At 39.1% G+C, this 27,341-nt stretch overlaps 5 protein-coding genes across 8 annotated transcripts; 2 read left to right on the forward strand and 3 right to left on the reverse strand.

Moving 5' to 3' along the window:
- The first annotated feature begins 12 nt into the window (after window positions 1–12).
- On the forward strand, window positions 13–2,531 carry LOC103384160 (glycoprotein hormone beta-5-like). The gene is made up of 2 exons (XM_017032464.2): window positions 13–326; window positions 2,093–2,531. Exons 1-2 carry the CDS (start codon window positions 126–128, stop codon window positions 2,279–2,281), a joined length of 390 nt encoding a protein of 129 aa, XP_016887953.1. The 5' UTR covers window positions 13–125; the 3' UTR covers window positions 2,282–2,531.
- A 1,061-nt stretch (window positions 2,532–3,592) lies between these two features.
- gpha2 (glycoprotein hormone subunit alpha 2) lies at window positions 3,593–5,493 on the reverse strand. Its single transcript, XM_025062780.1, has 3 exons — window positions 4,794–5,493; window positions 3,871–4,055; window positions 3,593–3,785 (listed from the first exon to the last, which is right to left on the reverse strand). Exons 1-3 carry the CDS (start codon window positions 4,912–4,914, stop codon window positions 3,681–3,683), a joined length of 411 nt encoding a protein of 136 aa, XP_024918548.1. The 5' UTR covers window positions 4,915–5,493; the 3' UTR covers window positions 3,593–3,680.
- Window positions 5,494–11,373: 5,880 nt separating this feature from the next.
- On the reverse strand, window positions 11,374–17,917 carry majin (membrane anchored junction protein). Of its 4 annotated transcripts, none has more exons than XM_025062972.1 (10): window positions 17,809–17,917; window positions 17,568–17,675; window positions 17,079–17,124; window positions 16,913–16,988; window positions 16,617–16,721; window positions 16,369–16,388; window positions 16,111–16,247; window positions 13,778–13,865; window positions 12,654–12,793; window positions 11,374–12,315 (listed from the first exon to the last, which is right to left on the reverse strand). In XM_025062972.1, the coding sequence occupies exons 2-10, from the start codon at window positions 17,666–17,668 to the stop codon at window positions 12,276–12,278; spliced, it is 753 nt and encodes a 250-aa protein (XP_024918740.1). In that variant the 5' UTR covers window positions 17,669–17,675; window positions 17,809–17,917; the 3' UTR covers window positions 11,374–12,275. The 4 variants fall into 4 exon arrangements, with proteins under 4 accessions (XP_024918740.1, XP_008315811.1, XP_024918742.1 ...); XM_008317589.3 differs by having other exon boundaries at window positions 11,375–12,315; window positions 12,654–12,796; window positions 17,809–17,915; XM_025062974.1 differs by lacking the exon at window positions 17,568–17,675 and having other exon boundaries at window positions 11,375–12,315; window positions 12,654–12,796; window positions 17,809–17,914.
- A 140-nt stretch (window positions 17,918–18,057) lies between these two features.
- Window positions 18,058–20,653, forward strand: LOC103384179 (glyoxal reductase). The gene is made up of 6 exons (XM_008317599.2): window positions 18,058–18,225; window positions 18,726–19,020; window positions 19,216–19,361; window positions 19,632–19,771; window positions 19,881–20,039; window positions 20,363–20,653. Exons 2-6 carry the CDS (start codon window positions 18,761–18,763, stop codon window positions 20,540–20,542), a joined length of 885 nt encoding a protein of 294 aa, XP_008315821.1. The 5' UTR covers window positions 18,058–18,225; window positions 18,726–18,760; the 3' UTR covers window positions 20,543–20,653.
- Window positions 20,654–21,557: 904 nt separating this feature from the next.
- badb (BCL2 associated agonist of cell death b) lies at window positions 21,558–27,007 on the reverse strand. The gene is made up of 4 exons (XM_008317610.3): window positions 26,830–27,007; window positions 25,088–25,240; window positions 24,720–24,940; window positions 21,558–24,056 (listed from the first exon to the last, which is right to left on the reverse strand). The coding sequence occupies exons 2-4, from the start codon at window positions 25,230–25,232 to the stop codon at window positions 23,922–23,924; spliced, it is 501 nt and encodes a 166-aa protein (XP_008315832.1). The 5' UTR covers window positions 25,233–25,240; window positions 26,830–27,007; the 3' UTR covers window positions 21,558–23,921.
- Between the last annotated feature and the right edge of the window lie 334 nt (window positions 27,008–27,341).

A 27,341-nucleotide genomic window follows, 5' to 3' on the forward strand; every position in this document is an offset into this window, starting at 1 on the left:
TCAGACAACTCTTTCTGAATTTTAGGTTCCATAAGAAAAAAACAACAACTTATTTCTACCTGTGTCTTGATATTGTGGTGAATAATGTTTCTTTTTATACACTCTGTATATTCATCATTCCCAGCATGCACTTCCAACTTCCTCCACTCCCTTTCCTCATCCTCCTGGTTGCCAAGGTAGCCGTGATATGCAGTGCCGTGTCAACCACCCTCCATGGCTTCCGAGGCTGTGCAGTGCGGGAGTTCTCCTTTGTGGCCCAGAAACCTGGCTGCAAGGGGCTACGCATCACAACAGAGGCCTGTTGGGGGCGCTGCCACACTTGGGAGGTATAATTACTGCACTCAAAGACAGCACTTTGTGACTGTTTTTAAATCTTTCAAAGATAATTGTAACAAAAACAGAAAATTGACAAATAAATAGACTTGCTAAATACGAATTAGACTTAATAGCAAATTATTTATTATAAACAGTAAAAAAGAAAGAAATTCTCAAATGTATTCATAGTAATGTGTGTCAATAGCCAAAACGTTAAAAAAGCCACTCACCAAATGTAAAAATGAGCCTTGAAAACATTAGCCTAGCACATTGTCAAAATAGAATATAGTTAAAATATGTTAGCCACGATAACAAATTATTTGCTACAAATACAAACCATTGGAACTGGAATACATAGCTGAAACCTGCAAAAGTTAAAATAAGCTGTAATTGAACTAGTTAGCCATAACAAGCCGTAAATGCCGTTTGCCTTGAAAAATTCTTAAATTCTTAATTATTAAAAGTATTAAATATTTGCCTTGAAAAATTCTTAATTATTAAAAGTATTAAATTAAATCACAAGTTTAATACAAGTATTGAATAAATAAAGCAAGTCAAAATAACATTTGAGATTTTCTAAATGTTTGTTCTAATATCTAGCATTAATATTTAAACCATTATTTTAAAATAAATTATGCAGAACAAGTTTCAGGAGCCATATACCTATGTGACTGAAAAAGGCCTTAGTGTTGTCTTGCCAACACCATAGGTCTCTACGATGTTCTTGTACTTCATTATAGTACTTACAAACAGTATAAAAATTCAAAGCACCAGTTTCATAGCAGGACTTCTATATTTGTTTTGTTATTTCTAGAGGCTCTGTAGTCAGGAATTTTGACAAATTAAATAACTGATTAATGACCCAGGACCTAACCCAAACCATTGGACGTCTAATGTCCCAGCCCTAGTTCTGACCCATGTGTTACTGTCATAAAAATGCTCAAATCCTCCCAAATCAGGGGGGTCAATAGAACTTTTACTGGGAATGGTACCAGTCTGCTGAGTTTCATGCACTACTTCATTTTCAGAATGATTGAAAAACCAAGTTTATTGAATTAGGAAGCTGGGGAGAGGAGAGGGAAAGCTCCAAGTCAGCAACATCACAGATGACTTATTGTAAGATTCTAAAAGTAAAGTTTAACCGGTTTGACAAATAACTAAGAAACCAGCCTCGGGTTTGACTAAGACTTTATTTCTGGTCTTTTTACAGCATCTAACAGTTATTGTAGCCATGCTGCGGGGTCAGGCAGACCACCGGAGTACAATCAATTCATGCCAGATGAAAACAGATGGGCCACTCATATTGACATGTTATTTTCCTGTCTATAAAGAACCTCCTGCCTTAATGGAAAGCCTTCAGTTTCATAATACAGGAAACAGAGAGATACAATCATTATAATATATAATATAATAATATATATATTTATATAAATAGCATGAGTAACTAGCATTGCGCACTACAACAATGTGATATTGATTACCTCAAATACATTGACGTCGAGATCATAGAGGAGCTAAAAGTAGCATCAGGTGCAGAGGTAGGTGAGGTCCACCTAGTCCTGAACGACACTAAATATAGTACACTGCAAAGTGCTGTTGTGTCAAGAACTCTGTGACACAAGACTTATGATATTGTGAATGTAAAAAAGGCGACCAACCTTTTTTTCCGCCCACATTGCTAACTTTGAAAACCCTACTAGCTATAAGGTTTTTCGCTTGTAAGTTAAACAAACAGCACACAGTCTCATCTTATAAACTGTGCCACCTTTGTTTTCAGAAACCAGTGCCGGAACCTCCTTACATCCAGAGGCATCACCGTGTATGCACGTACAGCCGTATACGTCACATGACCGCCCGGCTGCCTGGCTGCCAACCCAACATCTCTTCTCTCTACCACTATCCAATGGCCTTGCACTGCCACTGTGCCATCTGCTCCACACAGGACACAGAGTGTGAGACCTTCTAAGGGACAAAGCAATACAAACGGTTTAACGTACAGATTGGCAAACTATCATATAATGAGTTAATCTCACCATAATCCAAAAGGAATTCTGGGAATATTGTTTTTTTACTTATTATAAAAGCACTGTCAAAGCATGTTTATATTTTAGGTGAGGTTTCATGTGAATCAATTTGTAAAACAGTAAAGAATGATCTGTAAGTCTTTGTGATTATTTTGTTACTCATGACTTCGGAAATAAAAATAATAAAATAACCACTATGTGAATTTTGAGTTTTCTGTCTTGAAGCCATGAGTTTAAATACCTCGACTGGTCCGCAGTTGTACTCGCCATGTTTTTCCTGCTTCTTTACAAATATACCTGATTTTACATCATTTTAAAGTGAAGACTTCAGATGGTTTGCTGAGGTCATAACTTGATCAGTCATTTATTATAAACTTCAAATAAAATTATATAACGTTTCAATTTTTTAAAAGCTCTTGATTTTTCTGCTCTTTTTCTGAAGAAAACACATTCACCCAGCAGTACAACTTGCAGAAGGTATTTATTGAAACAAAATATCGAAATCTACAGTATATAGTGCATTTTTTTTCTGTAATTCCATTGACATTTCAGACATGCTTAGTTTCATTCATAGATAATATTTACAAATTGCCTTTCAGTTCAAATTTATAAATATAAATATTTTTCTGTACATTCTTTAGTCTCATATCTGTGTTTAGTGGTTATTGTAAAAAGAAAAATGCATTTATTTTTGTGACGTAATGATTCATTTAACACTGAAATGTTCTCAGTCATCATCATATGCTGTGGGATTTCACTGTATTGTAAATTGACTGTATTATTACACATTTCACTTCAACCTTTGATAGATTCCTAGTCATGCACGTTGGTTAGATCTGGAGATGAAATTGCAGCCTTTGTTCATTCTTTGAAATTCCCAAAGGTTGAAGTTTTTTTCTTTTTTTAGAATTAGTGACAATAAAAGGTGATACTGTAGATATGAACAAAAAACAATTTAAAAAGCATGGTGCATTTTCACATACAAAAGAGGATTTTTATCAGTTGCATCAGCATCATCCTAATCATACTAGGCTGCTGGAAAAACATACTGACATAAGGTGGCACCCTAACCCAAAAACAAGTGTTGTAAATAGCTCTGCAGTCATATTGGTCAGACAAAGTGTCCATTAAAAAGAGGCACAAGCAACAAGTTAAGTTTGCTCATTTAAGACAGAAGCTATACCAGAAGCAAGAAAATGCTGTTTTGGAATAATGCAATGGAATAAATCATTTAATGGCAGAACTTTGTGCGTGAGTGCGTGTGTCTTTGAAACAAACATGCAGGTCAGCCATCATTCACTTCATTTCCTAGGTGATGATGCGTTGTGCTGTCGCGGTGTGTCAGTAACGGGATTTGCGGCACATATCGCAGCGACAGGCCTTGGCTGTTAGTATTTCGATTTCTTCATGGTGACGACCACGTGGGCAGTCCAGGCGAACTTTGACCTAAGAGAAAAACAGTTGTTCAACAGGCTGTTAGACATCAGAACTACAGCTGTAATGGTGGTCAAATTTCATCTCCACTCCTCACCTTTGCGTCCTTGCTGATGGTGCAGCATCTTGATGCTGAGGTGATGTTGTGGGTGAAGTTGGAGGCCACCAGGACAGAGTATCTGGATGGGAATGCGCTGGACTCACAGTAGCCCACGCAGGCGTACACGAGATGAATTCCTTTACATGTGCTGCGGCGATCACTGCGAATGGTCAGGTTAAAGGCTGCGGGTCGGAATAAAGGGGTAGAAGAGAGGCTGTGTTTTAATTACAGCATTTTGTAGAATGATTTTTTCATACAGTGACCATACAGTTCAGACAAAGTCATATTTTTAAACCCTAAAGCAAGGCCTGGAAAACAAAATGTTAACTGTTTCAAAGTGAAAAATCAGATGGATACTAGACTAATGTACTAACTTTTTTTTCTAATGCCTTTATTTTCCAAAAATAGCTCCACCATGGGAAGAGGTTTCTACATAGTCCAGTGATGCGCCACTTGCAGGAGACACAGAGCTGTTGCAGGGAGGGCCCAGCAAGGTAAAAGAAGTTCAGTTTGAATATTTTCTCTATTTGATCAACAAATACATGTGGGCAAATTTGACTAGATTGTAATTTTTGAGCAGCTGTGATTGTGTTAGTATTGGAGGGGGTCTTGACAATGGTCATATTTATTTATTTTCATATTAAGGAAAGGAAAGGAAAGTGAACTCCTTGTCATTGTGACACAGCTCACCACTGCACACAACCAAATCTGACCTCTGTCTTTAACTCATCACTCATCAGTGAACAGTGGGCAGCTTTTTGAGCGCCCGGGGAGCAGTGTGTGGGGACGGTGCCTTGCTCAGAGCACCTCAGTGGTAACTTCCTTAACCACTAAGCCCACCACTGCCCCAAAAGGGCTTGTCAATCGTGCCATAACTACTGGTTTAAAAGGACAGAACTTTCTAGTGCGGAGTCACTCACGGTATAGGTGACACCCAGGGGTGGGGTTGTCATGGCTCCAACCAATGGGAGGGAAAAGCAGCAGCAGTGACATCACTGGTACGACCAGGAGGAAAAGATGTGAGGTCAGACAGGGCGACATGTGAACGGCAGCCTGGAGGGTCCAAACAAAAGAATAGACAACACACCAAACTGTCAACTAAACTGACTTTTAGTTGACTTTGTAATGTAACTATTTTACTATAGAAAATGTCTTTTTTATAGCTCATTTTAGTATATAGATACTTTTTTGTTGTTAAAAAGCAAGTATGCATGTATTTAGTGATTTGGTCAAAATTGCATTTGGGTTAATTATAAAAAACCCCATAAAATCATATGAAGGTGGTACAATAACGTTCAATCATCACCACACGACGTCACGTCATTTTCAGCATCATAATGACATGTTTAAGTCTAAGTATATCCAGGTATAAATATTTAATTAAGCTATGAGATTTTCAAAGACCCGGGTCTAAACCTGGGCGGATCAGCGGTGCTGCTGAACTTGACTCTCCCATCAAAGTGTTGCCCAGAGCTCCCTCCACTTCCTCGCCAAGGTGAATTCCCATCCTGCGTGAATTAATAAAATGACCTACTCTGTTTGACTTCTCACTCTGCCTCATTTAACAGCTGCCTGCTGACACACGTGCACGATGAATGTGCATGTGCGTCCAGGTTTCATCAGCAGAGTCATATGAAGTCTCTCTAGAAATTGGGTCTTGAACATGAGCAAAAACAAAGTGCTTGTGTTCATAGATGCACGTGCCAAGGTTCCCCTTCTCTTGCTAACACGTGTGTAAACAGTAAAGTCAGGTTTTCCCAAGAATTTGGTGATCCTGACCCTTGCCCCCTAAAGTGGCTCTTTCCAACTCGGCTGGGAACGGGCGCTAGGGTGATGGAGGAACAGCCCTGGGGGATGCCATTAATGCTGCTCTGATGTGACATTTCCACGCCTTAAGGTTCCCTCGTTGAGGAAAGTGGGTTGTAACGAACAACATGACACTGGAAATGGTAGAGGGAGAGTAAGTGTTCAAGACCACCGAGTCCACAGCACCGCAGAGTTAGGATTCTTGAAACACGTCTCAAACCTCCAACATGTGGTCTGAGCCATTAAAGTCAAGACACTTTCTAAAAGGATCTTCTCTTTGCAGTACTTTTATTTTTAGATATACTGTACACGAGGAGACATGAGTCAGGATGTAATGACTGGATTATATTACCTTTTTAAAATCTGTTTGAAGAATACCCTGGATGTAAACAATGTAAACGGTGTCTTATTGTTACATCAGGCAGTAATCTAGTAATAAATAATGTCATGCAACATAAAAACAAATTGTAAATACTGGGCACATACAGTGTTGTTCATGTCGCCAGATTATGTCATTTACTGTTTAAAATTATAATCTGAAAAATTCTGGTAATAAAATAAAATAAACTATAATTAATTAAAATAATGACATTAATAAATAAATACATTAACAAAATATAATAGATAACACACATATAAGAACAGTTGTGTGAAACAAAATTGTAGCATTTTAAAAAATCAGTTCATACAAAAACACATTAATGTATCTCAAATACATAAAAATTGTGTCCTTAAAGTTTTTTTTATTTGGCACATTTGAAAATATTATATATTTATATCTTAAAATATATAGGTCTGTAAAGATCCATGCACATCAAACATTGATTTTTTATCTTTTTTTGTCTATAAAATGCATTTTTAGTTAAAAAGTAAAAAGGAGATGAGTCTTACCTGGAAAGTGTGGAGAGGAAAGTGCAGTGTCTCAGTGCAGTACAGGTGTGTGTGTGTGCGCCTGTGTTTGAGTGAGTGTGTGTTTCTGCGGAGCCTCATATAAGTAACGCAGGTAAAACACTTAAAGCGCTGAACACACCCACAATTAGAGAGCTGAGTGTCTTCTCTCTCCTGGCTGCACAGCAAGAGCGATGATGACACTTCAAAAAAATAGACCGAAAATTCAGAGTCGTCTTCAACCTGTCTTTGTCCCTGTCCGTGAGTGTGCAAACATTTCTCTGTCCCTCCTACTACTCCATCCTCACGCTCTGTTTTAAACCTTTGGGGGGACTGCTGCAGTGACACAGAGGAAAACTAGATAGGTTTTCCATCAACGCACAGCCGAACACACACAGTCCTACCTCACACGTATCTACACATGCAAGGAGGTGCACACATGTTCACAGAGAAGCACACACACACACACACACACACACACCAAAAATAGTCACTCTAAGCCCCAGTACACAGTGCAATTGGACAAATACATTGAAGTGAAGGAGACCCGTGCACTCAGAGGCCTGGGATTTCAATTTGTGGCTTCAGGAGGAAGGGCAAGGTTGGGTCAGAAGATATTGTGGCTTTAGGTCAATTTTCTCTTCCTCTATGTGTGTGTGTGTGTGTGTGTGTGTGGTACATTCAGGGTATATTGGGGCAAATCTCTGGCTCTGGATATTTTCTTCCGTGTCTTGTTGAACAGAGGATGTCAGCTAAGAAGCCTGGCTTTCCAAGCTCCTCGATTTAATTATTTGTTACAGTGTGTGTGTGTGTGTGTGTGTTTGATTATGCATAACAATGGCCATCAACTGGTGATAGAACAACTGAAAACCAACTCGTCACTCCATATATGTCTCCATTCACTAAACCAAAAACCTACAAAGGCTTTCCTTTGTTCTCTTCTGGCGAGAATCCAAATTAAGCTGCCTTAAAAAAAAGCTCCTCCAACCATCTGAGGATAGGAGGGGGAGGGGAGAGGGGGGGTTCCAAATTTAAACTTCCTCTCCTGAGGTCCCTGTTTTAAAAAAAAGTCAAGTTTTTCTGTGAGTTTTTCCAGGTTTTTCCCAGTGAGATCCTACTCTGGGAGTCACCGCTGTTGTTTGCCAACAAAACCTGCAGAGACCCTAAAAACCGCTCATAAAAATAAAATTATGATTGACTCTAGGTCCTTGTGCAAAGGCGAACTGGCCAGCAGCAACTATTCCAGAAAGGTCACTGAACAACATGGTTACAATGAACGGAAGATCTTTAGAGATCTGTCCTTAAATCATAGGAAAATCATTTACTCCGATACTTTAATAAGGCAGAAAAAGTTACCCTGTCTGATTTGAATGAGTGCTCGATGTCGCCCTCTAACTACTGGGGTTAGCTCCAGCTCCCCAGTGACCTTGGAGTGGATAGATGGTTGGATTGATGGATGTATATTCACAAGTGGTAAATAAGTCCAGTGGGTGGCAGCACTGCAACTCAATGGATTTTCCAAGTTTCATACAGTAGGTGGTCGTTTCTTTTTTGTACAAGAATAGACATTTTTTCACAGTGTTGTTGGATGTGTCCAGGTCCACAGTACAGTGAGAGCTGTGTAACATGTACCTGTAGAGCACTGTATGTGAATAAATGTATATAAAACAAAAATATTGTCCGGTGAATCAAGGCCTTACCCTTGGTTCAGTCATAAATCAGCTGCTGCTCAGACTTGATGGAAATTGGCACAACAAAAGCACTATATCTGGGACTGTATTACAGTACTACAGTGGGAGTTTATTTGCTGTGTGTGAAATCCAGGAGTGGCAGATGAATAAGTGAAGAGGGTAACCACTATCTACACGAGTAGTTGGAGTGGGGTAGGTCTATAAGCAGAGGTAGAGAAGGACATGGAGGTGGTCAGTGTTACATTAGAAAGTGAGATGGAGGCAGACAATAAGAATAATAAGAAAAAGGGAGAAGTAGTGTAGTATTTTATGTTTACTGGAGCGAATCATGACTACACATCTATGGTCAACAGATTTGAACCCTAATTACTTAATGAAACGTACAATTTCCCACGAACAGATGTTATGCACTATGACGTCAAAGTGTGACCAAGCGTATTCTTCCACCGTTGTCAGACAGTTATTAAAAACACATCAGTGAGACACACCGTTTCACTGGGCAACACTTTCCTTCATTATCATAAACACACAGTGGTTTATTCTGACTCAATCCCACAGACACCTCCTTATCAACCAAGAGCCAAGTGCGTATCAGAGCTAAAAATAGCCCGCATCAATGACCTGTTTACATTTACGTCTGCTTAAACTGCATTTGGCTGTGAACAGACACAACAAACCTATCACTAACATAAAGACCAGTTCAATAGGAGTGAGTCCGTTATTAATCGACCTTGTTATCACCTTGAGAGTGATGCAATAGAAGTTGTGCGTGTGTAAATCATCCACAGACAAGAAAAAAATAAATACAAATTTAATCATCTTACTTTATATGAAAATAATATTTTTCAGCCATTAAAAACTCATTTGGAGCTCTAAAAATCCACAAGAATAATGTTTGAAGCAATAGCTGTGGTGTTCTCCATGGGAATCCGCAATCATGCTGTCCTCCGCTATGTACGCTGCTGCGCGACATAGGTTTTTACGTACCGTTCACCTTTACGTTTTCTATACAACTGATTCCCGCATATATGTACAGCATGTTTTTATCACACATTCTCCCCTGTCATTTCTATTTCATAGTAAGTGTGTACAGTACAGTGTGTTTTGATTTCCTGCCTGTTTCTACTCTGTCAGTTACAACATCGGGCAGTGGTGGCTTAGTGGGTAAGGGAGCGGTCTTGGGTCTGAAAGGTTTCAGGTTTGCGTCCTCCAGCTGCCAAGTTACCACTGAGGTGCTCTGGTACCATGGCACTGTCCCCACACACTGCTCCCCAGGTTCTTAAAGCTGCCCACTGTTCACTTTGGTGATGGGTTAAAGACAGAGGTCACATTTGGTTGTGTGCAGTGGTGAGCTGTGTCACAGTGACAAGGAGTTCACTTTTCTACTTTCCACATTGTGAACCCAAGTTCCTGCCTGGGTGTGCTTCATTTGGGTCCTCACCTCCAGAGATGACGCCCACTCAGGTGATTATAGGATACAACTAAGATTCAGGATCATTGGAGACCAATACACATGACAATGTCCCATTAACTGTATTTCTTTTTTTAAATTTATATGATACATATGATAATTGCAAACACAATTATCTCTCAGGCCGTGAAAAGACCACATGCAGCTAATTTCACACACACACACACACACACACCTTCTTAGAAAAACACAATTATCATCTTATGGCCCCTCTACCCCAAACATTCCCAATCCAGTTATGGCAATGGAAAACGGAATGTGTGACATCATCACTTTAACCTGTCACCTACACACGCACAAACACACAAAACTATTAGTGCTTTGACTTGTAAGTTGCATGGACGGCCACAGTGTGTGTTTCTGTTAATGCCATGCCAACCAGAGAGAGAGAGAGAGAGAGAGACTACACACCTGGATGGGCTGCAGTAACTTCCAAAGAGAGAGGGGAGAGAAGGAGAAACATGAATGAACTTTGTTAAACTAGAGACTTTTCTAGTAACTCACAAACACACACACACACACACACACACACACACACACACAAACTACTCCAGTGTGACTCAGCGGGGTGACTTATGTTTGTATCACTCAGTGGCCCCGGCGCCCTCGGCTGCTGTGGAAACTGTGGCGTCTTGAATAACTATAACAGCATTAATGTGTCCGCTTCCACTTCTGCCCTGTTATTTTAATCCCTGTGCCAGTACACAGTGATCTGTGTGTGTGTGTGTGTGTGTGTGTGTGTCTGTGCATCATGACTGTGCTGGAGCTGAAATGTAGGGGATGGCCCATTGTGTGTGTCATTTTCAATACTATGAGTGCATCATTATGTCGGACAGGATATTGTGCGTGTGTGCGTGTGTGTGTGTGTGTGTAATGGAGGGTGCAAGTTCATGTCTATTATAAATGATGTGTGTGTTGTTCTGGGCTGTGTGACAAAGCAAAGAGAGGATTAGGCAAACTTTTCCTGTTTCTAAGATAATGTTTGAGATGACCCTTTTACCCCAAATATAAACACATGGTCGTGTGTGTGGTGCATGTGCATGTCCACACACACACACACACACAAATAACATTTTTTAACTGCATTTTTTTATACAATATGCAACAAGGTGACACATAAGGAATGAAAGTCGTAAAACGTACACACACACACACCTGTAGCTAACAGAGATTGACCAAAGGAAATGGAGTTTCCACAGAGTGATGTGTACTAATGATAATACACAGACACACAAATGGGAGTATTTATTAGACTTATATAAACACTCGAGTATCTATTTAGAAAAGGAGATCGGTCTTTACTTTTTAATGTCAAAGATGAGCATTTATTTTTTTGTGCTAAAGGCAGTTTTATAGTATTTCAAATTTTACTACTAACAGTACTATACTGCAGTGGACGAGTCGCCCCTACAGCTACTGTACTGCTTCACAACTCTACTAAACTTTCTTTTTCTGTCTAAATTCACTGTGATTCCTGTTATTATCAATGAAAAAAGGAAAATAAATTACAAATGAGCTTAATTTTTACATTTTTATTAAATTGAACCTACTGTGGTTCCCATGTTTGGAACCACTATTATACTGTTTGATGGATGAGTACCTGCTGACTTCCTCAGCATAGAGGTGACCATTAATTCAAAATAACTTGCAACAAATTAATTCACACAACACAACCCTGTTGTGCTTTAACCCAGAGCATGTGCTGCTGCTTTTACAAACCTGTTGTTGTGTGTTTTTGCCAACAGTGGTGTCGTCTTGAAGACCACAGTGTTTGGAACATCCTCGGTCACACTGGTTCAGGCCATTTGTGAGTCAGAGGCACTGCAGGACATCTTGTGATATTAATAGAAAATGAACACAGCGTTTACCGTCCGTCATTGATTCTGTGGTCCTCTCTGTTGCCTGGTTGTGACCCTTCAACTGAGCTAGAACAGCAAATCTTGAATCTGTTTCTGAGAGTCCTCTGGTCTTGACAGGGTGACTATCCTTTGTGACGTGAAACTGCCTTTAACAACAGTAACTTGGTGGAGTTCGTTTGTTTGTAACGCAATTTGATGAAACATTTGTGCATAGATGTTTTTGTTTATTAACTGGTCATTTATACCCATGACTTTAATTCCACAAAACTCTATCCAAAGAGTTTAGTTGTTAGCAACTGGACTTCTTCTTGGAACTTCATCAGTTTCTTGTCTTTCAAGCTCCAAAAATAAATCCAGTTGCTAACAACTAAAGTCTTTGGATAACATGACCTGGATGAATGAGAATCTTCACAGACGTACACAAAACTCTGACTTTTTGTCCATCTATATGAATCAATTCTGGTAAAAACATGCAGTACGGTATTTTAATAGGTGAAAGGCAAGAACAGGAATGAGGTGCAGAGGAGGTTAATTTTGGAACAATCATTTACTTTAGAACAGGTGGGGACACTTAGGAACAGTTCATTTTGATAAATACAGAAATGATACTGACCAACACGTCAATAAGAAAGACAGAAACAAAACTCGTGGTCAACTGTATCCTCTCTCAAGCCTTAGCGACTTTTTTCAACGTTCCTTGAAAAACATGGAGAAAGGGAAGATCCGGCTGCAATGTCAGGAAGAAAAAAGGTTTAAAAGTCTGTTCAAGTTGAATGGGTCACAAAAACACAACATCTTTCAACATTCCCAGCAGGTCTGAGCAGATTTGCTCCACAGAATCGCAGCGATAGTAACTTGTGAGCACATATCAGCTGGATTTCCCCGACCGTTCTTTCCTGTCTCCTGCAGATCTGCAGCAAGCATCAACTCTTTTATTTCCTGTGGCGGTGGATGTCAATCAAACAGGTCTGAATCCCAACTATGGTTTGCAATGAAATACTTTTGGCTGCTGTTAACCTGGCTACTGTTGTTTACCAGCCCTTGACTCGCTGTGTTAACACTGACCTGGCCAGCCAGGTGAGAATCCCCGGCCGCTGCACGGCTCGGTTGGTCTCAGGCTCCAGCTCTAGACTGTCTGAACTCTGGCCCTCTCTGATGATGTCATCAGCGGATTTCATCTGAGGTACTTCACAGCATTCGCTCCTCTGCTTGTAAAGGTAAATAATGAAACCAAAAACAAAGTATTAGATTTTAGGCAAAGAGTAGATGTTTGTGTATTTGCCAAATTTGGCTACCAATTAAAATGTGAGAGGAGTTAGTATAATAAAACAAGTCATGTGCTTTGTTAATATTTAATCGCTTTTTGACTTGTAACAACTCACTTTAATGTTTCCAAAAAAAAATCTTTTTATGTTTAAGAATAAAAGTTAGGCTGGTAATTCAGTCAAAGTTAGCGTTTTATCTCAATTAAAAACTAATTGGAATTCATGTGGTGTAAGTCGTATTCTGCTGAGCTTCCTCTTAAACTTGCGCACAAGTTGAATCATCTTGAGGTCATCACTGTCTTCCACACTAATCCTCTCTAAAGCGCTCTAGACTTGCATCAGCACTTCCCTCTCGCTGTTAAGAAAATAAATAACTTGATGGGCTGACATAATTAGTTTAAATCATTTTTCCATCTGAAACAAAAGCAGGGGGAAAAACGAAGCCAGAGAAAGAAGGGATGGAAAGAAATATAAGTGAGTGTAAAAAGAGAAAAGGATCAGAGGAGACAAGGGGCTGAGGAAGACGGGAGGAGAGGGAGGGAGTCTTTTGACACTTGTTTTACACACACACACACACACACAGAAAGACTCAGAAAGAGAAAACATGTAGCCTGCTCTCTCTGCTTGGCTCTTTGTCTGATGTCGTCCTATTATTAACCTTAATCACCCTTGTTATCCTACCTGTCTGCGCTAATGTTAGCCTGAGGCTGCCATAAAGGATGAGATGCCACAAGTGAGTGTTAGCTTGTATATGTGATGGAGAGGAAACAGAAAGAAAAAAAAAAGCAAAATTGTTTGACTTCCAAGAGGCTGCCGTCTGAAACGAACAAGTTTGACTTTTGACACTGAAGAAAGTGACAAAACCACTAAACCAGTGAGGAGTTTGTGGATGAATGAACTGAGTGACTAGATAAAAGGAGTCACCTCATCAATACGTCCTGTGTCTTCTGTCATCTTTGCCTCCGAGTCAGGATTGTTCATGGCCGTGCACCTTCTGGTCGTTGGACCGTGACTGTGTGAGATAAAAAATGTACATCAAAGGCATAGTTTATTCTCATTCAGTACATATAAATGAACATCTGAATATCAAAGAAACTACCTCCAGATTTAATCCCATTATACAAAATGATTCTGTTATGCATTAATTATTTTATGAATGTATGCACATACATGGTTTCGTCTTTATTGTCCTCCCACTGATCCCGGCTGATGTCCCTTGACATCAACTGCAACCAGGGACCTACTGAATGATCTGTTTAACTATCATGCTACAATATAAAAGCAGCCTCCTTTCCATGGACATTCTCAAATTAATTTCATCATCCTGAAGGTGTTTGACCCCATAGGAGAGTTCTCCTTGTCCTGTTGCCAGGGCTTGAGTTAGAACCATGCGCCCATAAGGCATGATCAGGCCTATTTCAAATGGGGTATTTTTTTAGGAAGAGTTCCTGCAGGAGGAGTTCCTGGGGGTCTGTTTCAGGGTGAATAATAATGAATCAGTTAGGACCTGTACTCCCAGGCCTCAGCAACCCTGCAGTGGTACAGTACGGGACAAAAAGGCATTTTAATTATTTGCCACTTCAACTTAGAACACACATCAGGACCTAAAGGTGTCCAGTCGGATTCTATTTGGACCATAAGAGAACCTGAAAAGTCTCTGAACATTTGTTCCTGTTCTTTGATCTGTTCTGCTGGCATTTTGACACTGGTTTTATCGTGTTCATTCTTGTGCTCTGCGTCAGTACTGTTTTCTTCAGTCAACTGTTTGTTTATTGTGTGTCTGTCCAGAACAGGACTCTGTTGAGAATGAGACAATGAGACTGGTAAATGCCAGTTTAAACAGCTTAGACATAGACAGTGGGTCAGATCTGTGCTATGTCTTTCTCTTCGTCCAGTGTTTATGTTCTGTTTCCATATTTAGAGCAGGAACATATAGAAACAGGAACACACTGACTTTCCCCTTCATTTCAAGAGTAACATTTGTGGAACTTACATTGCGTTATTTGACATAGATTTCCTGCTGTGCTCCTTTGTGTGCCACTGTTGTGAGGACATGTAAACGTAATGGTTGGTGCAATGACAATGATTCAATGAGATTTGCTCACTAAACCTTTATTTCCTGTGAATCAGTAACAAGGCTCGAGGCCTCTGAAGTTTTTTTTCTTTCTCTCTGTGTTTACACATTTTGTGCAGTTGACTGTGTTCTTCAAGCTTTAAATAGAGGAGACAATTCTGTTTATGTAATTTAAATAGGAACCCAGTGAAGGAGAAAAGCTTGTTTGTGTGTCAATGAGTGTGTGTGTGTATTTAAATATTGAGTTTTGCCAAGCTGCACCTCCTGTCAGGGTGATTGAGTTGGCGCCAATTTGCCTTTTGTAAGTTTCCTAACTGAAGAATTTGTGTGTGTGTGTGTGTGGATTAGGTTGGTACTCACGGTCATTTTGATTTTATTTTTACTTGTGTATGTGTATACGTGTGCGCTGCATGCATTTAAATGTACGATGAAGAACAGACTTATATTTGTATTTTTGTATGAAATTGCATGGCAGTCAATGAGAAAATTTTAATTTCCCCTAAAACACAAACAAAATAAGCAGATATCAGTTAAAGCAAAAATGAATGTTAATTGTGGTCAAAAAGTGCTAAGATAATAGATTTTTAATTTAACATTAATGCAAAATTGATCAACATGAACACAAATGTTTTTGTTCTATTCCTAATTTGTTTGCCTCACAAGAATGGACCACTACTACTCAGCTCAGATGTAAGTGTATATATATATGTACTGTAAACATTATTATAATACACATATATATATATTATTATGATTTTACATTTGTGCATATATATACATATACATATATATTCTGGATGTTTGTGATAGGCTGCTGATCTGTCTGGGTAGTATCCATTTTTTAAAATACTGTATATATGTGTATACTATTTTAAAAACCTATATTAAAGTATTATATTATATTTCACATTCAATGCTATGTGATATATATATTATATATGTTTTAATTATTTCAAAATAGTAAATAACTGTTTAATCAGTCAAACAGCATGATCTCTGCAGACCATCAATACATGTAAGCCACAGATGCCCATGTGGCATCCATGAAAAGGATGGGTCATAGCTATGTATTTACAGTAGATGTGACCTCTGTGACCTCAGGGTTTAGTAGAATTGCAGCTACTTAACACATAAATGTTTAAAAGTTACACTTTTTGTACAATAAAGGCAGCTGTGGTGTTACCTTCCCAGGGACATGTTGCTGTCAGCCACCATGTCCTGAATCATGTCCTTGAGTATGGCCTCCTCTAGTGGCGAGTTTCTTCTACAGCGCTTTGCCATTGGCTCACACATAATGTAGTGCTGCTTATTCACATTCTTCTGCAGACACAGTGGCAACTCAGGTTTATATAGACATTATATAGAAGTATAGAAGTTTACGATTTCACTTTCTTTACAACCAATACATTTCTGGGATTTTTAATGTTATAAAAATACTTACAGAACTCTGTTTCTTCACAGCTTGTTTGCCAAAAAACAAAACAAACAAACAAAAGAAAAACAAATATAACACAGTTATTTGTCAGTTTTGGCGTTGTTGTTATGTAATGAAAATGTTGTATAAAATGATGTTGATCATACAATAACAACCTAAAACGTTTTGTTATCACAGCCCACATCAGTTGTTTTTTGTCTTTTGACATCTGTATCTTATCCTTCATCTGTACAAGCAGTGTGTTCCTCCCTCACCAGTGTGTATGTTTATTTCCAGTCGAAGGATAAGAACATAAGGGTAAACTCTGAGCTTCTGCCTGCAGTGGTTGCACATCACAGACTGCTTCCACTGAATCTTATCTGGTCAGTGCTGTTAGCAAAACACAGGGATTTTGGAAGATAATACAAGTTGGTGCAGGCAGCTTTGTGGCAAAAACCACATTATTGCACTTATTTACTTTTTACAGTTTTTTTCTTCCTTTGTATATGAGAATTTGAATAATAATACATGCCTAGAATGCTATATATATATAGGTTACATTGAAGGATACTGGGAAAGATGTTAAAGTGGACACTAGAGAAGGGTTGGAGTCTGTCCAGATTGCCAAGAACAGTTCTAACAATGTCCTGGTGAAATGAGAAACACAGGGAGTCGAATTATATTCCTTGTGTTAAGTCATGCCTGTATTGCTATTATGGAAATAATGACATAGTTACCTCCAGTTCCTGACTGATGCAGATTCCTCGCATTGTCTCTTTCTCACTGATTAGAAAAAGGACATTTTATCAGTAAACATCTTCTGCTGGGTCTTAAAACATGAGATGCACAATACAAAAAGTATTGTACATTTAGTGTTGATTAACCAGTCTGAAATGACTGAAGGTTCGGCTACTAATGTCTGTTAGGGATCAGACAGGTCCACATTGCCAGTTTTTATTCAAAACTATGGAAATCTGATTGCCAGGATTCAAATACCATCACAATTCTTGACATTTAAAAACTTAGCTATCAAATAAAAACAATTATTTTATTTATTTATTTAAATAGCTTTGTAGTAGTTTGCCATTGAACACAGGAATCTCATACAAATAGAAATGTCAAATAATGCGTTTTAAACATCCTTTATTTATTCATTTAAGAGTAAATTATTCGTGTGACTCTACTGAAAATTTTAAGAGTAAATTATTCGTGTGACTCTTTCTTGCCTGAAGCTGCTGCCTCCTCTGATTTTAAACATGTAGATACAACTACCAGCTCTGAAGAACCTTGTTTCAGGACGAACGAATGAAAAGGTCCGCAAAGCCATGGCAGACCTAAAGATTTGACCCAATGTTAAATTAATATAAATTATTACATGTCATGTTATAATAACTGGAATTAGGTTAGCGGTTTAATATAACTTCATTTGCTTTTAGCGAAACATATCTTCGCCGCTTGCTTAATTACCGTAACGTCTGTAGTAAACAGTGGTCTGCTTGTGTTTTCCAGTTGCTGTGCCACTGTGAACTTAGGCCTCGCGCAGCAGCTCAACAGTTAAATCCTGTCAATCAAACTTCTGAACTGCCTTTGATTTGCTGGCAGAAAAAACTCCCGCCTTTTAGGTCTTTTCTGTTTTTGTGATTGGTCCAGTTTTTGTTCAATCAGTGACGACAAAGCTGGTTGTTACTATCGTGACGGTGCAAAATCCCGTGAGAAAAACCGCTGAGAAAAATGTCACATGACTGTCAGCCGAACACGTGGTAAAAAAATCCGGTAGAAGTCAGACAAATAGTGGTTGTAAACAGTGGAGTGTAGACGGAATATATCGTTAGTTTACCTAAGTTGTCCTTCTGCAAAACTTCTGCATTTGTTTTGAACAGCACGGTGAGGTTCCTTTTATTTTTACACAAACAACAAACTCTTACCTTTACAAAATTATTCCTAACTAAATGCACGTGTGTTGATTGTAACTAACATATGCCTTTAGCAGTAAAACCGTAACTTCATGAAAAGAAAAAAATAGCCATGTAAAAATATGTGTAGTCATCCACAAAATATTTGTAGTTTAAAGTGTGCATTATTTATAACGATTGACGATACACCCCACAGGAGGACTTTATGATCAAACTGAATTTAGCATATAGCAGCCTTTATCTTCCGCATAAAGACAATATTTACATTTTTAAAGAGAGCATTGGCCAACTAGCGCAAACTGATTTGTTTTGTTGTAGAGTGATAGCATAATTACTATGTCTACTTATCATTGTGATACCACACACAATAAATATGCTGTATAATCGATCATTGATTGTTGCCACAAATATTGAAAAGTTCTTGCCTTCATAACATCCTTTTTTCTTTTTTTTTTATCTTCCATCTGACAGCTTGGATCTGATAAAAACCCTTTCCTTCCGACAAGATGTCTGCTTCAGCTCCCTCCTCCTCTTCCCCCACCTCTGTTCTACTGAACACAGGGGTAGAAATGCCTCTTCTAGGTCTGGGGACGTACAAGCTGTGTGGTACTGACCATGTGTACCAGGCTGTGGATGCTGCCCTGGCAGCTGGTTACCGTGCCTTCGACAGCGCAGCTGTTTACAGGAACGAGGCTGACTTGGGTCGAGCCCTGAGGGAACTTCTGCCCAAATATGGCTTAACTCGAAAGGATGTTTTTATTACCAGGTGATGTATTGTCCAAGAAGGCCGTTATATTTCAAAAAAATAAAATGAAGTGTCTATAGTTATCCTTCCTGTAACTGCGGTAGCTAAATATGATGAAGAACCAATTCTAGATATCACATATCTTAAATTCATATCTCTCTGAGGCAGCATGGAAGCACTTTTTTTTATGATTGTTTTTTTGTCTCCTCTCTGTAGTAAGCTGGGTCCTAAGGATCAGGGTGAGGGAGCCATGGAGGCAGCTCTCCACAGCCTGTCACAGCTGGACTTGGATTACATTGACCTCTACCTTATCCACTGGCCGGGCACACAGGGCCTGGTCGTGACTGATCAACGTAATCCAGGTTAACCATTTTAGTTAAGGTCATGTTTGTCAAACATTTGCTTCTACAATGTGTTATGATCAAATACCATTTGTGTTACCTTACTTTACAGCCTTTCTTTCCTTATATTTATAAAACTGTGTTTATCAAAATTGAACATTTATGCTCAAAATGAAATAAAAACTCACGTTCCAAACTTATCATTAACAGAAATCCAATCCACCAGTGGTTGTTTCACACTAACATATTTCTCCTACCAATGTCGAGGTTTAAATTAATATTTGATTCCAGGGAATCGAGCGCAGAGTTGGGCCACACTGGAGGAGCTTCACAGTCAGGGGAAGCTGAAGGCTATTGGAGTGTCTAACTATACACCAGCACACATGAGGGAGCTGATGCAGAACTGCCGAATCCCCCCAGCACTGCTACAGGTCCAATAAACAGCTGCATCAATCTGAAGAACCGTATTGGTGTCTGACTTTGTGACAACACCTCAGACAAAGCAGTTAAGAGTGTCTTTATGTGTTATTTATGCTCCAGGTCGAGTTTCACCCACAGCTGTGTCAGACTGAGCTGAGGAGAGTGTGTAAGGAGTATGAGGTGTGTTTCCAAGCCTACTCGTCTTTAGGGAGAGGAGAGCTGGTCACTGATCCCATAGTGATGGAAATGGCAAAGAAGTGTGGACGCACACCTGCGCAGGTAAACTACACACTCTATGGAATGACAGCTTAGTAGTTGGCAGAAAAGGAACAGAATCATGCTACAAAGGTGAATAAAAATGTCTGTAAATGATTTTACAGTCTGTATACAACAATGATAACAACACCCTGAAACTGATAAAAATGCAAATGAGTAACCAAATAATTGCCTACTAATTAGGAAGCTGTAGTTTAAATAATGATATAGATGATTTTAAATGTTGAAATACATTTTAATATTTTATTTGGGCAAAACTTTAACTAAGGTAAAATCTGGAATAAATTAAACCCTTCATTATATTTCTGTTTTTTTTTCACCTTTAGGTTCTGTTACGCTGGGCTGTGCAGCAGGGTGTCCCAGTGCTCCCAAAGTCGTCAAATCCAGACAGAATAAAGGAAAATGCTGAGGTTTTTGACTTCACATTGAGTGACCCAGACATGGAAACTCTGTCAGCCTTAGACTGTGGCCATCGCTGCTGCTGGGATCCTTCAGACGCAGCTTAAACAGATCACCCTTTCCCTTTGGTGCCTCTTCACAGCAGCTCTTTTCTTTGCAATTCTGACCCAGTAAAGCAGGAGTGATAGGTATTAAACGTATGCATTTTTTCCATGTTACATGTTTTAACTGTTATTTTTCTGTTAGTTTAATGGGCCGTAGACTGGTACCAGGCTATGGATCATTTGATACCAATTGGCACTGAATAAATAACCTTATTTACATTTTGATATTACCATCAAATTATCTTCCTATTTAATCCAACTTTGTCTCTTTAGCCCATAAAACATACTTTATGTTCTAGATTAACATCAAGAAAAACTATCCTAATATTTCCTAACATGGGATCACTGTCTCTCTCACTTACCCTCAGGCAGCACTATTTTGTTGCTGAAAACGTAACTCAAGCACCAACAGAATTAGCATAATGGTGAGTATGATAGTTATTTTGAACTAGACACTGGCCACGTACAAACAAAAGCTACTATTGTACCATGATTTTGGGGGAGTGGTGGCTTTGCGGTTAAAGTGGACTTGGGTCTGGGAGGCTTCAGGTTCGAGTCCACCAGCTGCCAAGTTACCACTGAGCTGCTCTGAGCATGGCACTGTCCCCACACACTGCTGCCTGGGTGCTCAAAGCTGCCCACTGTTCACTTTGGTGATGGGTTAAACACAAAGGTCACATTTGGTTGTGTGCAGTGGTGTGCTGTGTCACAATGACAAGGAGTTCACTTTCACTTCCAATGGAAATCAGTGAAAATGTGTTTTTGTTGTGCTCCAACTGCCTTTACTTCTTTTGCATATTTCTAGCCTAGATTTTTCCGCTCTTCATGTAACCCAAAGAAATGCTGTGCAACTTAATGTTTTACATATTTTACACTTATATGTTATATAAACACTTGTATAAACCACAAATTTGGCAGCCGCAAGGGGCAGCCTGTTGCAGCAGATCTGCTTTTAACGCAAGTTCCTAAAATAGAAAATACATTTCGGCAGTTAAAACAAACTGGTACACAAGATGAATTTTTAAACCACTCAAACTTTTTTTATTCAGAAAAGCATATACCAGAAGTATAACTGCTTCAGCGAAATTCCATTTACAAAAATGTTAAACTGGACAAACTGGATCAAATTAATAAAAATTCACTTTTTTTTTCTTTAAACGTGTCTCCAGATTCAAGTAATACTAAGTCAAGGAAGAGGCAAAATAATAACAATTAAGATAAAAACTCCAGCTGCCAGGCAGGGTCTTCCTTAAGGGTGTGTTCATCTTCAAATCTTTTTGTAAGTCATTGACTGATGAGATTTGATGAAACTGCCAGGTTCTGACGGTGAACACACCTACTGATAACGCGTCACTGTTATTTTCTGTGCTCCTTCTTGAGTGTAATCTCTGACAGTGAGCTGTAAAGGTTTTAAGGCGCAGTTGAGTAAACAGGCAGGTCTGGTTCTGCAGTTGCACGTCACAGGTTACAGCTTGTTCAAGGCCGTTTGAGGCTGATCATTCCCTGAACTTGATTTTTATTAGGTCTGGCACCAGGCTCATGACTCTGTCAGAGACTGTTGTGTTGCATTTACAGACAGGACTTTCAGGAATGACAAAACAGTCAAGTCACTGTCGTTTCAGAGGCATTTAAGCAAATCCAAAACAATAAGACATTATAGTTCAGTTGTTGTGTCAAGATAATGTTCAGATTTGAATGGATCTTAAAGAAAAAGAATCAATTCAGATTGATAGAAATATTGATTTAAGAAATGTCTTTCACAAAGACTAGAAAAGGCTATATTTTTTTAAGTATAAAGAGGGCAAAAAAACAATCCTTGACCTTAACCCCACAAGTCCAGAGAAGAAGACACAAGGAGGACAAATCTATGAACAATTTCAATAGTTAGACATATCACATATAAACTAATCTTATTACCAAATTGTGGAGCAGTGGGCGTTTATTTTTATAACTATGATAATATGAAAACATACACATTTCATATACTGTATATTTTGGACTTTTTAAGTAGTATGGCTGGTTCTAGAACCATATCCTTCACAGTCTTTCTAGATGAAATGTTTGCTGTGGATTTGAAGAAATATTTGTGACTTAAGACCAGTGCAACTTATATGATTTTTTTCCCTCTTTGAGACAAATGCAACTAATACCCCTGTGATCGACTAAGAAATCAGGACAGGAAATGCACTTAAGTTTGCACCAGGTGCAGAGAAAATTTGCGGCAAATGTTGAGTGGTTCAACCTAGTACAGCAGTTTAATCCATCCCCACCCACAACTGTTAAATATACACAACAATAACCACAACATCCACAGATTGTACACTGCCTATTGCTAGGTTCTTAAATAGCCACGTATAAAACCTCAAGAACTTCAATTCTGGCCAAGCCATGTTGCTTTTTCTTAATTCGCTCAATGCCCTTTTCACAATATATTACCAAAATATTTACACATTTGAAATTACAACATCTTATTACTATTATGATTTTTGCGCTTATCCTAGGCTTTAAAAAGATAAATTCATATTGGTTTGTGCTTTTCTTTAATATGTTTTAACGTCATTATCTTCAGATATATTCTGACCCTGAAGTTGTATAAAAGATATTTCTGCATTGTCGGAGATTGTCCGTGTACAAGATTGTTCTTCTGGTTAATTTGAAATATAAAGCGGTAAATGATAGTCGAGTACAGTGGTGGCTATGGTTCTCAGTTGCATGGAGCGGAACAGGAAGCTGGGTAAAGGCCCCACATTGGTTGCTGGTTAAAAACCTTCCATTTTATACACTTCTGTTGCCCAAAAGATTCTTTTGGCACACAATACAGTGATCTCCTTGATTTGTGCAATTCGGAGCACCAATATTTGGATTAAAACATTAAAACAAAAGCATTGGTAACACGCAAACAACAACTTCCTCCATGAAATTGAAGAAGGGGGGAAGTTCTAACAGCAGTCAGGTAGGCCTTACGTCCTAAAAGTGTTCCCTATCAGTACAATTATCTCTCCATCTACAGTATATTGTATAGTGTTGATGTTAAAGACAGCAGAATAGTTGAGCGTCTGGTGACTGAATAGTCAACTTTCAGTCCCCTTTCATATTCTCTCTTCAATGACAGCATCTTCTTGGCTTAAAGAGCTGGCAGTCTGCCTCACATTTGAACAGTTCACAGTGCTGTTTACATCACAACCAACAAAACCACAAAATGTATAGAAACAAGTTCAAATTACATGAGCAGGAGCTCGGACCTCAGTGCTTTGCTGCTTGTCACTCCGTCACGTTTGGATCTTCATCTTTTTGATCGAACCAAACTGTCATTGGTTCCCACTCAGAGCTGGTCCTGTATTCTTACGACAGTTGTTCTCTCGGCTTCTTCCTCTTCTGCTGCCTACTCAGTGCGGTGAGTGTGGTTCTCGTGATGGTTGTTTTCTCCTTCCAGCTCCTGGTGACTAAAGAGGTAGCTCCACCAGCTTTTGGAGTGGTGCATCTGTCTGGCTGTGCCTGCGCTCTTCACCTTCCTCATCTAGTTGAAAAGTCAAGATTGAAAAGTGAGAATGGGGGCTCCTGCTCTTAAAATAAAACTAGTCAACAAGAGGGTCAGAAATTGTACTGTTACTGTGCTTTTTGATTCAGTTCCACCTGCAACAATATTCAAATGGGTTCAATGATGATGGTAAGATGAGTGTCTACTATTGTATGTCCCACAATTTATTGTTATTACATTGTTTGTGAATTCTGTATTAAACAAGTAGCTCTATGTATTACTAAGTACCCTTGAAGTAGCTCTCAGTTTCAAAAAGGTCGGTGACCCCCAACAAGTTGCCACAAAAGGGAAAATAAAGTCAATGTAACTCTACCCCAGGAGCCATAAATTAAAATTCACCAAAAGCTGCAAAAACCAGATCTTGAGTTAAGTGGACAGCGCTATGTTGTTTTGCTGTTGGTAAGCAAACTGAAAATTCAAGTGACGTTTAAAATTGGTTTCACCTTGAATTTTGTGAAAAATTACAACCTCTGGCCGTCTGCTATCTAACTATAATACTGGTCTGATACATCAGACCCAATTGTTAGGATACATTTGTTCGACTGCAGAGAGCCATTGTACAGTATAGAGTCTAAAGAGCCACATGACACTCAGAAGCTACAGGTTGCAGACTCCTGCCTTAACCCAATGATGCCTTCTTACCCCTTTGTCCAGCAGGCTGTCAAATTCATCACTCATCCTGCGGAGCTGCCTGCCATACTTCTTTGCTGCCCACAGGGCAGGAGGAGCTGACCTGGACCGTCCCCTGAAAGGAGCTCCTTCTGTGGGCGTTCCGGCTTCTTCCTCCCCCCAGGACTGGAAGGCTTCCTCTCTGGAAATGGTTGAAGCATGTGACTCTGAATTTAGCCTGATCCGACGACTTCCTGTGAGGCCAGAAAGAAAAAGGTGATGTGATTTAGAATATACACTATTTAATTGGTACAATTTACAACTATTACAGTCAGAATAGTATACGGTATGACAACTATAAGAGCAACATTTCAAAATCCATTGAGATTTTTTTCTCCTACCTGCCACCCTGAGCTCAGGTAGGGTGAGGTTGTGCCGGTGAGGTACAACCTGTTCTGGGTCATTCAATGAATGCTTAATTTTTCCTCCCTCGACTTCCTCCTCCGGCTCGGATTCGCTGTCCGATATAGTGAACTGTGCAGCCATTGTGACATCTGGAAAGATGGACACTTCTACATTCATTTTACCATCCACTGGTAATCCAATTAAACAGAAGGTGGGGAATTTAGAATTTTATGTCGGCAGAAGGGATCTGATGATGTTCTTTAACAACACTAGCATCTGTTGACTCACATACTTGTTTCACCACAACTCATTACTGTAATATTTTCTTCTTGCTTTTGATTAAGAAATGTTGTGGTTTCCTCATCAGTCGACATAAACCCTCAGTGTAGTTAAAAACAGAAACTGGAATGATGTGAAAGTCATGCCACTCCTCAAATCCTTCGTAGATCCCTCTTTTAATGTAATGTACACTCATTTGCCAGTATGTGTCAATGATATGGCAATAAGGTTACTGTAAACGTTGTATGAGTGGTTTGTAGTTTTCAACCCGATTTCATAAATCATTTCAGTGTCACGTTGTTATAAATGAAGTGATAGTGTGGTAATGAGCTGTCCTTATGGTGGTAATAACTCATTCAGTTTAATTTAAACTATGCATGACATGCCTAATCTGAAAACAGATTTCAGGACTTCCAGGTCAAACTTGAATCAAATCTCGACATAGTGGGGTTGTACAGTTAAGTAGACTTGTTATTTCCTTAAATAATATCCATTCAACTATCTGTTATTACAGAACAACAACAATATTTCCAATCAATGAAAGCACAAACTCCAATATGACATCCTTGAATGCCAAGGGGGGTTAATGTAACTGAGTTAAATAGGAACCAAAACACAGTCATATGTCAGAAATATCCACCCACCCATTACTTAATTTATAATCAAATACCCATCCACCCACCCATTACTTAATTTATAAACACTGATCCAAAGTGTTTCCTTACACTAAGTTAATGTAGCAGCGGATTTGCATTAATTTAAACATTGGACTGGACTCTGGATTACAAAAGCATATAACAGTAACATTATCCAATGCCTCTTCCTTTCAAGCCTTAAAAACACAATAATCAAAATTTAAACATTTATTGGCACTCAGGAACCTTTAGCTGTCAACTGGGATGGTTTATGGGTAATAACCATGTGTCAAAGCTGCAGAAAGACCACATTTTATTAGGGAATCTCATGAGAACAAATAATGTCCTTTCTACTACAGCTATTACACTACCGTGTTATTACTGCAATGTGTAACCAGTGACAGCTATTTTATTGATTTTCTTTTCTACATTTACAGAGGCAGGCCAATTATTCCAGGCTAATGGAGATAGTATCACCATCATCGTCCATTGTATGGTCAATGTTTTCTACACAGCTGCCGCTGCCGCCTTTAATATGAACCTGTCCGAAGGTATTTAAAGTGTACCAAGCCGAATGATAAAAGGTGCCGTTTTTGGAATAGTCGTACACAATTCGTATAACTGTGTTCGTAGTTAGTTTGCTTATAAACCTGGCAGAACCGATTCAGCGACACCACCACCACACACTGACTCGCTTGTTGTTTGTGTTGTTGACTGAAGAGGACAAAAGAAACTTCCTGCAGGGCGGCAGTGGCCGCCGCTGCCCCAAGCAGCCGCCCTGTGGACGTCAAAGAAAAACACGGCGGGTTAATCGACCTACTTACACGAAATGTTCACAGTGAGAGCCCAGAAAGTGCAGAAGTGTCTTTAGTTAGCTTCATGCGGCGGCAGCTGTTGTTGTTATTATCGCTGTCTTGTCTTTTACTGCTGGGTAACACACTTCAGCTCCGAGCTCACCCAATCGGCGCGTCACTTCGCCGCCGCTGCGCGCTGACGTCACTGTTGCGAACTAGGACTGGGCTGGGGCTTTGTTTCTTTGAGCGGATCACCGTCATGTCATGAGTGGAGGCGCAATAACTTTTTGCCATGTCTGACTGAGGGCAGTACCTGTCATTAATTTGTGTTTAAACCGTTAAAAACAACAACAACAATGGAATTGCTTTTTAATAAAGCGCAGGCACTACGTTGTTATTTCTGGATAGGGCATTAGTAAATGTATATTATTTAAATTTATTAAGATAAATAGTGATGAAATTGTCGAATTAGCTCAGGATTTGCAAAAAAGGTATTATTTTGTTGTTGAAAAAAAAGAAAAATGAAAGAGGCCAAATAAGGT

Source organism: Cynoglossus semilaevis, chromosome 1, assembly GCF_000523025.1.
Source record: "Cynoglossus semilaevis isolate Cse_v1.0 chromosome 1, Cse_v1.0, whole genome shotgun sequence".
NCBI lineage: Eukaryota > Metazoa > Chordata > Actinopteri > Pleuronectiformes > Cynoglossidae > Cynoglossus > Cynoglossus semilaevis.